Source organism: Scatophagus argus, chromosome 19, assembly GCF_020382885.2.
Source record: "Scatophagus argus isolate fScaArg1 chromosome 19, fScaArg1.pri, whole genome shotgun sequence".
Classification (NCBI taxonomy): Eukaryota; Metazoa; Chordata; class Actinopteri; family Scatophagidae; genus Scatophagus; species Scatophagus argus.
In genome coordinates, this window is record NC_058511.1 from 2,543,601 (window position 1) to 2,562,070 (window position 18,470).

The 18,470-nt window shown below is 44.3% G+C and overlaps 1 protein-coding gene and 1 long non-coding RNA gene across 2 annotated transcripts in view; both read left to right on the forward strand.

Moving 5' to 3' along the window:
* The window catches only part of msra (methionine sulfoxide reductase A), a 34,472-nt gene that overhangs the window by 4,688 nt on the left and 11,314 nt on the right, over window positions 1–18,470 (forward strand). The window contains exons 2-5 of the mRNA XM_046372827.1: window positions 5,437–5,505; window positions 6,183–6,302; window positions 8,435–8,539; window positions 9,210–9,316. Of these exons, the coding sequence (XP_046228783.1) occupies window positions 5,437–5,505; window positions 6,183–6,302; window positions 8,435–8,539; window positions 9,210–9,316 (401 nt within the window). The remainder of the gene's footprint in view (window positions 1–5,436; window positions 5,506–6,182; window positions 6,303–8,434; window positions 8,540–9,209; window positions 9,317–18,470) is intronic.
* On the forward strand, window positions 14,957–16,833 carry LOC124050377. Its single transcript, XR_006841599.1, has 5 exons — window positions 14,957–15,096; window positions 15,609–15,707; window positions 15,881–16,043; window positions 16,220–16,412; window positions 16,776–16,833. It is a non-coding gene; the product is annotated as an uncharacterized LOC124050377 (long non-coding RNA).

Below are 18,470 nucleotides of genomic sequence, written 5' to 3' on the forward strand. Positions count from 1 at the left end.
CATAAGTCTTGGTCCACGCTGACAAAAACTAGGGTTTTTTTCCCACATAGAATATAATTTGAGAAACATGGGCGTTAGAGTTGTTATACTTTTGTATTTTTATTTCATTTTTAGTTTTTGTCTCAGTTGGGTTTAGTTTCACTTCCAAAGACTGTTTGATTGTTTACATTTAGTTTTGGTTTAGTTTTTATTTGTTTTAGTATCAGTTTTAGCTTTTTTTATTATAGTAAGGGAAGTTTTGCAACCACCATTTTGTGTAAATTGATTGACAGTCGTGTAAACATCTCAGTTTCAATAAACCGTTTGAACAGAGACTAAAACTAAAGGTATTTCCTCTGTATTATTACATTTATCTTATTCAGTTTTTTAATAACACACTTAGTTTCAGAAAGAGAAAATCTTCGCAGATTATTTCATCGGGATGCGCAAACCGCAGACGTTCTGAAGTCAGTTTGAAACAGATGTCTGGAGGAACTGACCCAGTCTGAACCCGGTGTACTTAAATTCTCATCAGTCAGACCTGATGTGAAAGGACCCGACCCAAACAGACCCAAACAGAGCGCGAACACCAGCACCACTGGCATCATTTCTAACCACCAGCTGATTTACAGAAAACATTTAGCCGAAGATAAACAAGTGATGCTGAGCAGCTCAACTTGTTTTTAATGTCAGCTTTCACGCCTCTGCTTCCCCTGAAGAAACTGCCATCTTCAACACAAACCAAGCCAGTACAACGTCCAGCCTTCATCATTTCTGAGGCTGCAGTGGAGTGTTTTTAACGTTAAATCCACCACATTCACATACTGGGGGAGCAGCAGCCTTGGCTATTGTGTCTGAACCCCATTGAAGCCTGTGGAGCAGTTTCTAACAAACACTCGCTCTGTTTATAAAAAACCGAATCATTTAAGCCAGTACACGTCCTCCTCGAGTGTCCCGCGTGTTGTGAGACAAGCGCCAGAGGCTGTCGGCGGCAGAACAACGAGGACGAGGCCGATGGCTCTGATGATGGGCAGTAATAAAAACGATGATGGCAATCAGAGAGGCTGATTGAGAGTCTCGGATGGAGGGAGAGAGAAACACCAACGGAGAGAGAGAGAGAGACATGGGTGGAGGCGGGTGTGGTGGGGGGTGTAAAGGGAGGATGATAAGAAAAGGGTGGAGGAGGAGCAGGAGGAAGATGAAGAAACCAGGCAATCAGAGAGAGCGAGAGAGACACAGGAGGAGGAGAGGGTGGGGGGAGGTTACTTTGTAGATTTAATTGCTGAGCAGTTGAGGCAATCTTTTCTGTGTGTTTGTGTGTGTGTGGGTGTGTGTGTGTGTGTGTGTGTGTGGAGAGACTCTCCAATATCCCCCAGCCAGACATTAGCTGCACTCTTTCATTTATCACTGTCAGGTCTGGAGCTCCAGGGGGAGGAGAAGGGGGGGTCCTGGACGTTCAGGTCAGGTTGGAGCTCCACTCCAGCACCAGGGCTGCGTTGTCAGACCCAGGTCTGGTCTCAGGGTCTTTTAGCTTCCAGCAGACGGGGAGAGAGGGAGGTGGGCGAGCAGTGTGCTGATATTCATTTATGTTTAGCTGATATCGATTGCGAGGAAGCATTTTTATAGCAGGCTGTCGTAGCTTGAAAAACGCATCACAGTGAATCATGTGGTGAGCGTGTTTGCAATCATCAGGTTAAAATTTCATGGGTTTATGACCAAATACCTGCCAAAGTGATGTTGTGAGAATGTTGTCATGCTCATATTAGCATTCAAAACATAATCTTAACTCAAAGGAAACCTGCTGGCTTCGTGTGGGGCTTTCAGGTACATCTCATGGTTTCTGGTTTGTTTAGTTGATGCTTCACAGAAGAAAACTGCTTTGCTTCAGCGATTAGTCTGATTAGACAAATCATCTATTATTATTATTGATCATCAGAACATAACCTGGAAAGAATCTGCATTATGTTTGAGCTGACAGTTTAAAGATGTCACTTTGGGAAATTGTGATGAACCAATTGACAGTTAATTACTTATTTGATTATTTGGAAAAGATGCCAGTTTGTGCATCATTTGTGCTTCAGGAGCTTAACGTCATGTCTGCAGGAGACCTTTATGGCCTCGTCCGTCTTCTCTTAATGTCCTGTGAACTCTGTGCTGTCAGCCATCTGCATAAAAAGGCAGAAGCAAAGTGAGCGTTAGCTGCTCTGTCGATGGAGTCCGGAGGTTGCTCTCGGTGCAGCCGTAATGGTTTTCATTAAGCTTCTGGAGAACAATGGAGAGAGAGAGAACAAGAAGGAAGTTTAAAACAAAACAAAAGATAAATCGGCCTCAGGAAGACTGTGACGCAGGTGCCTGACTCAGCATGTTGTTCGCAGTCGTGATGTCAGAATGCTTTTTCTTCCGGTTCGTCTCGTCCGCAGTTAGCAGGTTCATGTCATCTGTTGCCTTAACACAACGATAAGGCCGACCTGCCTGTTTCAGCTTCTTCTCGTGCGTTTTATTGTCCTCTGTTTTCTTATCTGAGGTTTCGCTCCAGAAAATTAAAAAGTGATGAAGGAGGCAATAAAAAGCAGCAGCTCTGAATACCATCACACACGTGTGGGCCTGAGCTGAAATAGAGCAGCACTAATGGAGAAAGAGCGTGTGTGTGTGTGTGTGTGTGTGTGTGTGTGTGAGCGCACCACAGATGTCACCATGGAGAAAGTCCCATTCTGTGATCAGGCTTATTATTGTGACAAGATTTAGGGAGCTGTGGAAGAGACTGGGAGGCAGGCTGGTTACTCACACACACACTCTCTCACACACACACACACACACACACACACACACACTCTCTCACACACACACTCTCTCACACACACACACACACACACACACTCTCTCACACACACACTCTCTCACACACACACACATACTTGTACCCAACATGAAGAGGCTAGCTGTTTGATGTGAAGAGTCCTGAAGTGCTTTCTAACCTTTTTCACTGTTTTTTTTTTTACCGACAAATAAAAGGAAATTAGTTGCCAGTACAGACGGTCAGGACCCGGTTTTGATGGGCTTATAGTCGAACAAGATGTAGACGTAAACAACCCACGCTAAATGACAATGGATGTGTATTTTTTCGTGTATTTTTGCGCGATCCTGAATATTTTTGTTTTCTCGGCCTGCACACTGTGGAAGGTTAAACAGCAGAATGAAAGTACTAGAAAATCCCAGTCTCATAAGTCTCACACACACACACACACACACACACACACACACAGAGCACACATATTGTGGCATTCGACTTTGCAAAAGAATATGAATTCAATTAAACAACAAGCAGTGTTGTTATCGTTCCCAGAGAGATAAAGGCGACCACGAGAACAGGCATTTCAAAGGAGTGCCGCACAGAATAATTACTCTCCAGAAAAATGTGTGTGTGTGTGTGTGTGTGTGAAAGAAAAGATAACCGTACAATATTAATGAATGTCTTTGAAAAAGGTGTTAATTTTTTATCTCTCCCTCTTGCGCGTGGGAAATTATTTATCCCTCGTCTTTGTGTGGTTTTTATTTTATGGCGTCTTTGTTTAGTCGGTGGGAGACAAAACTCGGTGAGGGAAAAGCAGAAAAGCTCCTCAAAGACCCGTTGGAGGCTCCATAAGTGATTTCTGATTCATGGACACAACATACGTGAATGTTTGAGAGTACCGGTCCTCCCGTGTGAGAGTCTGGGTGTGTTTGACTGTGTGTGTTTCATGTGGACTTTGTCCCTCTTGATGCTACGTCAGCCGACAAAATGGCGGCTGAATATCGATAAAAACACTATTCTCGTATTCTTACCTTTACAGAAAGGACTGCACAGGTAACAGACAGCTGATCTGCATCTTCTGCTCCCAGCTTTTGTTTTATTCTTAATCATGCACCACACACAACACACACACAACACACACACACACACACACACACACACACAGAGCTGTTAGACTCATTAGTATTCCGTCTGGACTTATTGTCTTTCGCCACTGACATTTACATTTAAATTGTTTATCGCTCAGTGTGTGTGTGTGTGTGTGAGTGTGTGTGTGTGTGTGCACGTGTCTCTAGCCAGTAATGAACATGCCTTCGCTGGTCCCTGAAGGCAGCCATTGCTAACTCACACAGAGGATAATGCTGGAGGAGGAGGAGGAGTAGGAGGAGTCCGTGTCCGTCTCAAGATATGCAGGATCTTAAATGTCCTTTTTGATTTCATGGAGGTGCACGTGTTTTGTAAGGCTGATGCTTGTTGGAGTGGGACCTTGTTAGTGCTGATTTCCACCAGCTTCCAGTTTCATGCCAAATATCAGTGAGAGACGTGATTGTACAAAAGTCTGTTAGCCTCAGACTCTGCTGGACTCACAGGAGACCTGACAGCACTAACAACAGCAGCACTGCATTATGGGAAGCTAGATTAAAATTACGCTGGAGGTGAACACCTGCAGCTTCTTTCACCCCCTCCCTCCTCCCCAAACACCCAGTCAGTAGATAGAAAATGGCTGCCGCAGCTCCAAACCTTGTTGCCTCAGAGTACTGAGGAAGATGAGAATGTGAGGACGTGTCTCTGACAGACGTCCTGACACTCACTGTCTTTCAGCAGGATGAAACGCTGCTCGTCTAATCAGGTGAACAAGGACGACTCACAGGCTTCATTCAGATGGTGTGTGTGTGTGTGTGTGTGTGTGTATGTGTGTGAGTTTTAATGATCTGAATACAGTGAACTGAGAATGCAGGATCTATACTGATTGTCAAAATGAGGTCTTCCTCACGAATCAGACTTTGATGTGTGTTTGGAGGACTGCTGATTGGTTGGCAGTATCCATCTGGCAGCTTTTGTCTATAGGCATGCTGCCCCACACAACAATTATGCTTCCATGCATGAAGAATATGCGTGTGTGTGTGTGTGTGTGGGGGGGGGGGGGGGGGTGGGGGGGTGGGGGGGTGTTAAGGAGGGGGGATCCAGATGTTGGGTTCATTCTCGTTCTACCCCATCCCATTTATTTTAATCCATCTCCCTCCCCCACAGCATTGTACAGCGAGCCATCTGTACACAGCTCACACACACACACACACTCAGCCTCCAGCACAGCCAGGTGGTTGGGTGGCCTCAAATGGGTCCTCATGCACCTCTGGCTCTGTGTTGATTGGAGTGAATGCAGCTCGTATGAAATCAAGCAGAGCTGCTCACCACTGTTAAAGTGGGTCAGAGTGAGTGTGTGTGTGTGTGTGTGTGTGAGTCAGGGGACTTCAGTACTTTTTGTTTTTTGGTGGCGGAGTCTCATGAAAATTTCAGTTAAGATATATTGTACTCACAGGCTGCTCGTAGATCATCTCAGCCCCTTTGCAGTTTGAGTACACAGTGAAGGTTCTAATATTCATGTGCCGTTTTATCGTTTTCACGCTCATAACCTCATTCTGTCTCTGTCTGTCTTTCTCGTGCAGCCAAACACGACGTGAACGGCAACAAGACTGTTCCACCTTTTCCAGAGGGGACCGACATGGTCATGTTTGGTGAGTGTCCTCTGGTCAGAGAACATGCCAGCAAACCGAAAGATTCTTCATTTACTGTCATGAAATGACAAAGAAAAGCAGCTGTCATACATATATAAACTGAAATCAGCCTTTTTCTAGAGAAATCGCCTGTTTTAGCTGTCGTCTGTGGCTCTGTCCGTGGTGCTGAACCACACACACACTCAGGCTTGGGATTGGGATGCCGTCCAGTTTGCTCAGCGTTAGCTTGGTTGTATTAGCTGCTGTCATGCTAATTTAACTTCCGTCTGAATGTTGTGTGTAGAAATCTAACAGGATCCACATCTGTCACATCTGCATCTGTCACACTTCGTGTAAGTGCAAATCTGACCACGTCTGTGTAGAAGTAGTGCAGATTATTTAGTTGATCTTTTACTCTGTGAAAAATTTTAGAATAGTTATTAAAAATGCAGTTTTGTGTTTCTCTGAGGTTATGCAGTGGAAATATTCACTTTGCAGAAAGAAAAAGGGCAAATCTTCATGAATAATTTTGCCGTTTTCTCTTAAAAATTATTAAAACTGATGAATTGGGTAATTGTTGCAGCTCCAGAGCGAATGAAATGCTCACACAGCTGTGATGTGTGCTGTGGCCAGGCCTTTTCTGTCTTCTGTTTTGTTGAGATTGTTGTATCTGATGGGTGTGATGTCTGTGGTTGAAGGTCTGGGCTGTTTCTGGGGAGCCGAGAGGAAGTTTTGGAGACAGAATGGAGTTTATTCCACCCAAGTGGGATACTCAGGAGGTTACACAGCCAACCCCACCTACAAGGAAGTCTGCACAGGTAGCTTCTGTACACACACACACACACACACACACCTGAACACTCTCCTCCTGTACCAGCGAATGTCTGGGCTGGTAAAGAAGGCCAGCTCTGTCCTCGGACGCCCCCTCACCCCCCGACTCAGGGCGCAGTTGGTTGGTGAACGGAGAATAACTGAGATGCAGACCGCGTCCCTGCCCGTGCTGGACCCTGCAGCAGCTTTGCAGTCAGCGCTGCTCCCAGCGCACACCAATCCTGACAAAGTGTGAATTCATCCGTTGAGTCCGTTTGCTTATTTATTGTATCTTCCTTTTTTTTTGTTTTGTTTATTGATGCGTCTTGCTATTGCACCATCCCCTCTGCTGCTGCAGCGTGGCAAATTTCCCCACCGCGGGATTAATAAAGGATTATCTTTTATCTTAACTTATCCTACATAGTGCGCTGGGCAGCGTGGTGTCTGCTGAGAGTCAATAGATTGTGGAAAACAAGACACACAGAAACAGAGGAGTGAATAATTTCCCCCAGGCCCTATTATAGCAGTGCAGGGATGAGGCTGCTATTGGTGCCTGACCACTGCGAGCAGACTGTGCTTGTGTGTTTCTGTGTGATGCGTGTCCAGACCTCCCAGTGATTCCTCCAGCCAGCCGGCGCAGGGTGAACCCATCATTACACCTGCATCACCACCTGCCCCTTCTTCTTTTCACTTTAAGTTTTAGTCTCCCAGACGCTCTCAGGCGGTTTGAAAAGGTGAGCTGATCGCTTGGTCGTTTCTCTGCTCGCCGTAGACGCTGTGAAAGGTTTTTGATCCACAGCTCGAAGGATGGAGGGAAGTTTTTTCCTTCCGTTTAAGCAGCATAAGTCATCCAGCTGACAGAGAGTGAGATGTGCATCTCATGGAGCTGCTCGAATGCTGCACTTTATAGCAGGAGCTTCTTTAGGTGCCTCCTAAGCGTCTGAAAAGCGTCTTTTTGTTTGTCAGAGCACCAACGATGACACTCGACTGACTGAAGTGCTGCTCGCAAAACTTGAGAGATGAGATTACATTTTAATCACTGGTTAAATATTTACAGTCATGTCAGCGTAGGTTCAGACTGTGCTGATGAACTTTTTTGGCAAACGAAACCCCAGCCTCCCTCACTTTCTGTTGTTTTTCTCTTTGGCACTTCTTGTCTCTGTCTTTGTTTAAAAGGTTTGTTTCTACTGTAGGATCCAGTCCATAAAAAGGAAATGTCACAAAGAAAATATTACAAATAAGAACCCCGGCTTTTAACAGAGGATTAAATTAACCAGTTTATTATTCTTTTATCAAACCTTCTTATCTAAATGCAATGCAAAACAATCCACTAGACGCTCAAACAAATTGATGGAATATTAACCAAATATAAAAAGATTTCACGGATGAAAAGTCTCCCGTTGGCATCAAATTCATACGTTTGTATTTCTCCTTTACTTTATGCTTTAGTCATTTGTTTTGCCACTTTGTATTTCATTCAGAAAGTTCTTTCACGGCTGGTTATGGCGACATTTGAAACTCTGAAAACCTTCCAGTCAGTGTTTTGGCTGTCAAACACACAGCCAGCTGCTCATGTTGAGCTGAGGCCACGTTGAGGTAATGTCAGATAATTTTACAGTTAAATGTACATTATGTGGACAGCAGCTGTCTGCAGCCTCGTCCTCTGCTCAGGCTCCAGCCGCCGCTTTATTTCTCGTCTTGTCCGAGATGAATTTATTCCTGCGAGATTGGCCTGGCGAGGCATTAATTTAATATCGACCGCTGCTTTGTCTCCGTTCGCCAATATCTACCGTAAGAATCCATAACTCCTGATATTAAAAAAGTAATAAGACCGAGGGAGAGAGAGGGAGAGGAGTGGAGGTAGAATGAGAGACGGGAGGAAGATGAGGTGCAGCGTAATGGGTCACACTCATTACCAGCACCAGCTGCTATCTGTCTGTCTGCAGGAGGCATCGTTTGTTATGGCTGAACGTTCAGATCAGCTCTGGGCTGATGTGAGCCATTCAAGGACAGTCTCCCTGTTCTGGCTTTTTAGGTGTGTGTTTGATAAGTTCTGATTTGCTGAGTATTTTTTAACGCTTGACAGGTAAGTTTTGAGGACCAAGCACCACATGAACTCACAGATGTTTGCATTTTGCAGGCAGGACGGGCCACGCTGAGGTCGTGAGAGTCGTCTTCCATCCCGAGAAGATCAGCTTCGCCAAACTGCTTAAGGTTTTCTGGGAAAGCCACGACCCAACTCAAGGTACAGCTTCAGCCTCAGCCTCAGCCTCAGCCTCAGCCACAGACGCAGGCACATGCAAAACCAAACCCCATGAAGGAGAACCGAGGGTGCTTTGACACAGGGGGGGTTTTATTAAACATTATGTAGATTAACCTGCACCAACAACAATAACAGTTTGGATGGCGGCTGGTTATGGTGGCAGCTTCACCAAATTCTTGCTGTGCTGTCATAAATCATGAATATCTCAACTCATATTTCATGCTGTGTACCTTCAGGGGGAATCTTGAGGAGAAAGAAAGAGTAAAACTCTGTTGTCAGGGCTCATCAGATTAAAGATTGTCTGAATAAAACACCAAAAAAGAACTCAACACAGTTTTTTCAGGTGCTGATGATGGAAGTAGTTAAGGAGTGAGCCCTCTCGATTCCTTACTATCTCTGCTGAGAGTTGCACATGTACTTGAACAGCATAAATTTTAGAGACGCTAATTACCTGAAGGTCACGAGGATCACAGAAGTCTCCTCGTGATGGACGAGGCCGACAGGCTGAAAGGATCCGTGATGAAACGATCAGTTCTCAGTCAGAAACAGCCGAGACAGACGGCTTATATTTTGGGAAATGCTGTCAGCTGTTGTTTTCAGATGAAGGCTCCTCACGTCAGCCGAAATCTTCACATTTTGTGCGTGTGCTCAGGGATGCGACAGGGGAACGACGTTGGGACGACGTACCGCTCTGCCATCTACACCTACACAAAGCAGCAGCTCGAGGAAGCTTTGGCCTCCAAAGATCAATACCAGAAGGTACTCGCGTCTTTTTCCATCCGTCAGCCTTTTTTCTCCTCCCCCTCCTGTCATTGTTATTCGTCTCTCCTCTCTCTCTCCATCCCTCCTCCTGTATAATCTGTCTCCTCTTCCTCTGTCCTTATCTTCCTCCTTCTGTCACTCCTTTCTTTCCTTGTCTCTGACTCCATTTCCCAGCATGCACCTCTGCTGCTCATCCCTCTTTCTTTCAGTCTGCCTCAGTCTGTCACTTTTTGGTGTCAGCAGACGAGCGCTGAAATAAAATATAATGTTGTAGATCTGTGTGTGTGTGTGTGTGTGTGTTTTCCTTACATGTCCATATGCTTTCAGAGTCAACTCACACACGCACACACAAAAGATGTTCACACACACTCCCTCTGTTGAACTCTCCTGCTGAGACTTCTGCACCACTATCCCACCAACAGGGCTTGTTGCCATGGAAACTGACAAGGAGGAGGTTACTCTTCTATTCTTTTCTATTTTATTCTAGTGTAGACTGGTCATCATTAGAGTCTTTTCTCTCCCTCTCTCTCTGTCTCTGTCTCTCCTTCCTCACTCTCTTCTCTTTCTAAAACCTTGTTTCCTTCAGCAGAATTTGTCTCTTGAAGTGTGTGTGTCTCTCTCTCTCTCTTTCTCTCTCTCTCTCTCTCTCTCTCTCTCTCTCTCTCTCTCTTTCTCTCTCTCTCTCCCTCTCTCTCTCTCTCTCTCTCTCTCTCTCTCTGCTCCTTGTCTTTTTCTTCCTCCCTCCAAGTCTCGGCCTCTGAACACACCACACGCTGTACGTATGATCTAATGGAGACGCGAGGCGGCGTGATGATTGGCTGCTGTGGCTCCCGGGTTCAGGCGACATTATTTCAGTGCTCCGTCGCCACGTGGGAACGTTGGTCGCTTCTCTCAGCCAATCAGCTGGCACATTTCTACCTTAGTTTAATCATTTGACGCTTTTAGACAGCAGAGTTACCTTTTGTGTCAGGATGAGCAGGATGCTTACTCATATGTGAGGCCAACCTGTTAAAGGGACAGTTCACCCCAAAATCAAAGCAGCATATTTTCCCTCTTACCTGCAGTGCTGTGTAGCTTTGGTGTCGTGTTCTGGATTGTGGTCTCGGTCCAGAGCTCCTATCTGTACTGGACACACAAACCTCTCTGTGTTTAAACCTGTGATTTTCTGTCTTACAGAAAGCTACAGCTGATAGATCGAGCCTCTTCTGCTCTCCGTCTATCTTTCTAGGTTTTGTTTCCTCCCTTCATTTTTTTCTCACCAGATTGTCTCCCCCACCCTCTCCCATCTGTGTATGTGTGTGTGTGTGTGTGTGTGTGTGTGTGTGTGTGTGTGTGTGTGTGTGTGTGTTTGTCTTTATCACATGGTGGGAACCAGCATCGGACAGCACACTCACAGTGTGGGAACCAAAATCTTGGTGGGGACCAAAACCCTGGTCCCCACTTGGGAGAGCATTAAATTCATTGAAACAATGGCTACAGGGATGCCCTGTCAAATTTTCAGGGGCTACCCCACAATGTAATGACAACCAGATAAGTGTGCTTAAGTGTGCTTAAGTGAGGTTAACTCACTAACCCCCCTACTGGTCGGACCTGGTAAGGCAGGAACACACACTTCACACACACTTGACTCATCTGCACATGTGCAGACACTTGAATGCAAAAATAGACTGTTTCTCTCACATACTTCATCCAATGTGGATGAAACTTTACAGTTATAATGACCATCTGAGTCTGAACAGATTGATATGCCAATATGATGATACACTCATAGCGCCACCTATTGGCAGTATGCTTTCTGTTTTGGCAGATTTTCCTCTTCCCACACGTTGTACTTGAAGGAACTCCTCCTAGGGAGATGATCAGATCAACCCCAAACTTTGTCACATGGTTCTGAGGACATGATTAAGCAAAAGCTATCAAAAGCTTTTTTGAAAGGTACATGGTGGGGACGGTGTGTCGCTGCACAGTTGATCCTTTGCCAGTATCTTGAATTATTAATCCAATATGCCTTAAACTTAGTAATTACATCAGCCCCTGTCCCAGTTTTCATATAACTCTGTCATCCCAAGCGGACGGGGCCAAATTGCTCTGCAGCGCCCCCTAGAATAAGACCTGGGTCACTGTAAGACCTACAGACACGAAAATTGGTACACAGATGTATCGTCTCTATACGAGAAATCTCTCTCTTGGAGGTATCCTCTAAAATATACAGGAAGTCCGCCATTTTGGACAAACTGCGCCAGTTTGTGTTTCACACTCGCCATACTTTATCAAACTCCTCCTAAGGGAATCGTCTGATCGAGCTGATAATTTTTTCAGGTCACTCTGAAGGCATAAAGGACAAAGAGTTATCAACAGCTTTGGTCTGTGTTACACGGTCTGGCTGTTCTTCCGCCACTTGACCCTTCACCAACACACAGGAAATGGATGCATTTTTGCCTGTTTCTCCAACATACTTCATCCAATGTGGATGAAACTTTGCAGTCATGATGAGCATCCAAGTCTCAACACATTGCTATGGTAATATGATGACACATAGCGGACGGGGGACCTGTCTTTTGTACATGTGTATTTTTGTGTACGTCAGTGGACAGTACACCACAGCAGATGACAAAAAGGGGGGAGAGAAGAGAGGATAGGGGAGACCGAAAGGAGTGCGAGGGCTGGGTCAAAGTGGTAGCGGATTTTCCCCTGTCTGCAGCTGCACTTCATATTGATGAACTTTTTACCTGTTTATTAGGAAAATACAAAAAGAAATGTTTGTGTTTTTGATCATTCATACGTTTTAAATGTCTCCTCTGTTACAATTTTGAGTTTCGATCAAAATGCAGTGTTTTTATTACATTATTACACAAAGACAATCACGGTTTTTCCTAATCAAAAACCATGGGTGGACGGCACAGTGTGGCCCCTGCTAAAAGCCCGGGATGCAGCCTATAGGTCAGGAGATAGGCTGGCTTACAGCAGGGCCCGGAAAGAACTGAAAAAGGGCATCCAGCTGGCTAAACACAGGCACAAGCAGCGCATTGAGGAGCACTTCAATGACAACGATCCACGTAACATGTGGAAAGGCATCAGGACCATCACGGACTACAAGCGGAATGACCAGCAGGTCAGCCATGACCTGACCCTACCTGACACCTTAAACAGCTTCTTCGCACGCTTCGACTCTCCAAGCAGCAGAAGAACTGCTGACCTTCCTCAGCCAGAGGTGCAGCAGCAGCCTCTCGTCCTGCAGCTGCACCAAGTGACCTCCGCTTTGAGGAGAGTCAACACCAACAAGGCTGCAGGTCCAGATAAGGTGTCAGGGCGCACACTGAAGTCATGCACTGACCAACTGGCAGGAGTCTTCCTGGACATCTTCAACCTGTCCATACAGCTGTCCACGGTCCCTGTGTGCCTGAAGTCCTCCATCATTGTGCCTCTGCCAAAGAAATCAACCATCACCTGCCTCAACGACTACCGACCTGTCACTCTGACCCCTATAATCATGAAGTGCTTCGAGAGGATCCTCCTGAGATACATCAAGGACGCCATCCCCGTTGGCCTGGACAGTCTGCAGTTCACCTACAGGGAGAACCGTTCTACGGAGGATGCCGTCTCACTAGCACTTCGCACGGCCCTGACTCACCTGCAGCATCCTAACACCTATGTTAGGATGCTATTTGTGGACTTCAGCTCGGCCTTCAACACGGTCCCCCCAGATATGTTGGCCCTGAAACTCCACAACCTGGGTTTGTCAGACTCACTCTGCTCCTGGATCAGGGACTTCCTCACCAACAGGCCCCAGGTGGTGAGGATAGGGGAGTCTACATCAGCCCCACTGATCCTCAACACTGGCACGCTGCAGGGTAGTGTACTCAGCCCTGCCTTATTCACACTGTACACACACGACTGCTCTGCTATCCACCCCACAATCATGGTTGTTAAGTTCGCGGACGACACCACTGTAGTGGGTCTCACAATGATGAGACCCACTACAGAGACGAGGTCCAGAACTTGACACAGTGGTGTTCCAGGATCAACCTCATCCTGGACATCAGCAAAACCAAGGAGGTCATAGTGGACTACAGGAGGTCCAGGAAGACCGATGACGCTCCCGTCTGTATACTTGGGAAGGCGGTTGAGCGGGTGGACAGCATTAAGTTCCTGGGCATCCACATCTCCTCTGACCTCTCCTGGTCAGTGAACACCTCACACCTGGTGAAAAAGGCCCAACAATGGCTCTTCTTTCTCAGGAAGTTGAAACGGACTGGACTGTCTACTCAGCTGCTCATGAACTTTTACAGAGCCACAATTGAAAGCATCCTGTGTCTCAGTGTGACTGTGTGGTATGGCAGTTGCACAGCACAGGACAGAAAGGACTTAGCCCGGGTGGTGAGGACAGCACAGGGGATTGTGGGCTGCAGTCTACCAGATCTGGACTCAGTTTACACTGCCCGAGTCCAGAAGAAGGCAAGACGCATTGCCACAGACCCCACCCACCCGGGCAACGAACTGTTTGTACCGCTTACATCAGGAAGGCGGTACAGGAACATTAAAACCAGCACCAACAGACTCAGGGACAGCTTCTTCCCCAGAGCTGTTAAAGCAATAACCCCCATACAGTGACACACTCACGTCCCACCCCCATACAGGACTTCACACATACACCCTCCCCCGTCTATCTGCATACACACACACAGCATACACATAGTCTGGCATTAAGTGCACTTTGTTTTTATCTACCTCATTTTGTATTTTGTATTTTATATTTTTATATTTTTTCTTAAGTGTGCAATTTCAATTTTCTCCTATTTATAAGTGTGTTTTTAAGCTGAGAATCTGCACAAAATTTCGTTAAGCTTGCATAATGACAATAAAGACTCTTGAATCTTAATGATTACATTCGGATTAAAGAACATATTATCTACAGTATTTCAGGATAGACTAATAGATTATTTAAACATATGTATAGTACAGGTCATGTTTTCAGGGTTTTACTTGTTTGTCCAAGTATCAGCACCAAAAGAAGTATGCAAGGACATGATTGGACATTTTCCTGTAAAAAATAATAGAGGACAGTACAGACACAATGCTAAAGGCTACACCTACATGCTTTGCAGAAAGTGCAATGGTCCAGCTCTGCTTCTCAGAGAAATAGAACTGCTTTTGGGAGTATCATAATTTAGTTAGAGTTTTCATTCAGTTTTCCAGGATTTGTAAAAAAAATATCTGATTTCAGTAAATATAATTCTAAAATAAATAATAAATAACTCAATGTTTTTATGAAAAATATCATTCATAAAAATATTACTTGTGTGATTATCATTTTGGTGTGATTATGAGTTTAGACAACATCTAAAAGGTAAAAAAAATGTTTACAATTTTCTTCTATATGTGGGTCTTTGGGGGTGAATAGTAAAGGTTATTAGATACTGCCATTACAATTTAAATCAATTTCTGATATGTAATTATGATGCATTACCAAAAAACATAGCAATAAGTCAAGTCTTGCACGTTTAAATTAGTACTTACACGTGGAGAAAACACTGGGTCTCATTGCTTAATAAATAGTTTTAATTTTTATGCCGTGGATAGATTGGTGGGGGAGGGGCACACATGGGTGGGCTTGATACACGTTACGGGACATGACTGGCGGTCGGAGTCATCTGTAATGCACCTTTACCACATTTCCTGGATGTACTGATGATACAGAACAAGCGCTCTTTGACATGACAGCTGAAGGAGCAGACGGGCACAGCGTGCAGGTCAAGTGGCAGAGTGGACTCAAACAGGTAAGTCATCATAACTTTAACATTTATTTACGCGAGTCTGTGAAAAAAAACGTCTAAAAGCAACTTCAGCATGACGTATTTGGTCATAGAGTGAAATCGTGAGTTTTGAGGGAGAGCTACTTGACGTTAGCAGAGCAGCTAGCGCTAGCTAATTAGCTGCGTCACGGGTCTATTTAAAAGCCAAGAATGCCAAGCTGAGAATGTTTACGCTCCTCCCTCCATGGCTGAAAATCAAGCTTGTTGTTCTGGGTTGTGAGCGTGAGTCTACATTGAAAACAAAGGCTTTATGTACGCAAAAGATACTACACTTGAACGCCCCCCCCCACACGCTTTAACCACCTTGGCCTTCGATAGACAAGGAAAACCATGATGTGGGACTGTTTGTTAGATGATTGCCTGTTCGCCATCACTCTTAGTAACTAGTATAACTCATTTAAACATTTTCATGAAATGCAATATTTATATAACCCCAAACTCTGTTAATATTATGATATTTTTGTATTAATGATTAGGTATGTGATGGCTTCCCTTAGAGGATGCAGTGGAACATGTTGTGAAAGCACTGGACAAGACTGCAGAACTGGAAGTAAAATACATCAACTCCAATAAAGGTACTGTGTGTTTGCCACCTTCCGTATGCAAGTTTATGACCTCGTTTGTGTAAAATATAAAACATACTTTGTGTTTTATCTTGTTATGAATCCAGTTCACTTTTAATGTGGTGCACTTTAACCCCTCCAGCCTAAACTGTATAAAATAACATTTGTAGTATTGGTTTTAACAGGTCGAGGGGTGTTTGCCAAATCCCATTTCTCAAAAGGACACTTTGTGGTGGAGTACAGAGGGACGTTGATAAATTTGGAAGAGTCAATAAAGAGGAAGAGGACCTATCACAGCTCATGTGCTGTTTTCATGTTTGACTTCTACTGGAAAGAAAAGACATGGTGGTAAGATTTTGATTGATTGTTTTTTTTTTTTTCTTTTTTTCGTAGCACTGACAAATCTCATAATAACCTTATGGTGTTACAAGGAACATGAGAGTAATGGCAAATTAGAAAAAAGGTACTTTAATCAGTAATTTAATATTATCAAGCCCAGTCATTTATTTTTTGCTATTCCAAAGCATTGATGCAGCCCAAGAAGATGGCAGCCTTGGACGCCTTGTCAATGATGACCACAGGCACCCAAACTGCAAAATGAAGAGGGTCATTACGGAGGCCAAATCATACCTCTGCCTATTTGCTTTGAGGGACATACAGCCAGGAGAAGAAATTACATATGACTATGGTGGAAGTGATTGGCCATGGAGGAAACAGGTATGTCATTATTTATTATCAGTGTCAAATGTGGCTTAAATATAATGCACCAGAATGATTGTTATTTTTGTGCCTCTGTTCAGATTTCGACAATTAAAGAAAGCTTTGCAGCCTATCATACAGTTTTTTTGAGATACTTGTTTTTTTGTATACATTTAAAGAAAATTAAGGCAATGCAGTAATGAGCTTGCACTAATGTGGGTATAACACCTACACAGTAATAATCATTGTGACATAACAGTTTTTTGAATTTCAACATTAGTTCAACATTTCAACATTTCACTTGGAGTAAAAAATGTGCAATGATTGCTGTTGTGAACACTTGTGCACAAACTGCTCGTTAATGATGACCTATTATTTCAGACAGAAGAACAGCCTTGTGTGGCCGAGTCCTCTCACTCTCAGGTCTCCACACCAGCAGAGAAGGTTGCTGAGACACCTCCATCCACCATCACACAGGTAAGAATCAGTTAGTTTCAACATCAGTGTTTCTCTTTTACTCAAATAGGTGCAACATTTGCTCTTGTGCCCAGTCTTTGGTTTATTCTGCATTGGTTAAACTGGTTTCCGACATGTTGCCAAGCACAGTATGGTTTTCTTACTAAGTGGGGACCAGCCAGCCATTTACTCTAGCTGCTGTCTTACACACTTGTACGGTGTCTTGTGGGGACCACCGTAGCTAAGTATTACTCTGCACTCTTAGTGACACTGATGAGATTCTTTCATTCTTACAGTCAACTGAAATACACGTCTAAGACAAGGCCTATAACACAGGCTAAGTGTGCTTCCTGTACTTTACATCAGTTCTTGTGTCACAGCTCAGTTCAACCCTGTACAACTTGATATTCACTTGTTTTCCATTTGTACCAGTCACTGCAGTGCTATAGCAAGCTATACAAAACTCATTGTAGCCAGAGACAAGTGAACCTATGGAAAAAAATATGATTTAGAGCCAGGTACACACAGACATTGATGTTTATGCTATAGTGTTCTGTCTTGTTTTCACTGTTGCTTTGTCATGTAGTCTAATAGATTTATTTCTGTTGACAAACTGCTCATTAATGATGACCTATTATTTCAGACAGAAGAACAGCCTTGTGTGGCCGAGTCCTCTCACTCTCAGGTCTCCACACCAGCAGAGAAGGTTGCTGAGACACCTCCATCCACCATCACACAGGTAAGAATCAGTTAGTTTCAACATCAGTGTTTCTCTTTTACTCATATAGGTGCAACATTTGCTCTTGTGCCCAGTCTTTGGTTTATTCTGCATTGGTTAAACTGGTTTCCGACATGTTGCCAAGCACAGTATGGTTTTCTTACTAAGTGGGGACCAGCCAGCCATTTACTCTAGCTGCTGTCTTACACACTTGTACGGTGTCTTGTGGGGACCACCGTAGCTAAGTATTACTCTGCACTCTTAGTGACACTGATAAGATTCTTTCATTCTTACAGTCAACTGAAATACACGTCTAAGACAAGGCCTATAACACAGGCTAAGTGTGCTTCCTGTACTTTACATCAGTTCTTGTGTCACAGCTCAGTTCAACCCTGTACAACTTGATATTCACTTGTTTTCAGCTGTACCAGTCACTGCAGTGCTATAGCAAGCTATACAAAACTCATTGTAGCCAGAGACAAGTGAACCTATGGAAAAAAATATGATTTAGAGCCAGGTACACACAGACATTGATGTTTATGCTATAGTGTTCTGTCTTGTTTTCACTGTTGCTTTGTCATGTAGTCTAATAGATTTATTTCTGTTGACAAACTGCTCATTAATGATGACCTATTATTTCAGACAGAAGAACAGCCTTGTGTGGCCGAGTCCTCTCACTCTCAGGTCTCCACACCAGCAGAGAAGGTTGCTGAGACACCTCCATCCACCATCACACAGGTAAGAATCAGTTAGTTTCAACATCAGTGTTTCTCTTTTACTCATACAGGTGCAACATTTGCTCTTGTGCCCAGTCTTTGGTTTATTCTGCATTGGTTAAACTGGTTTCCGACATGTTGCCAAGCACAGTATGGTTTTCTTACTAAGTGGGGACCAGCCAGCCA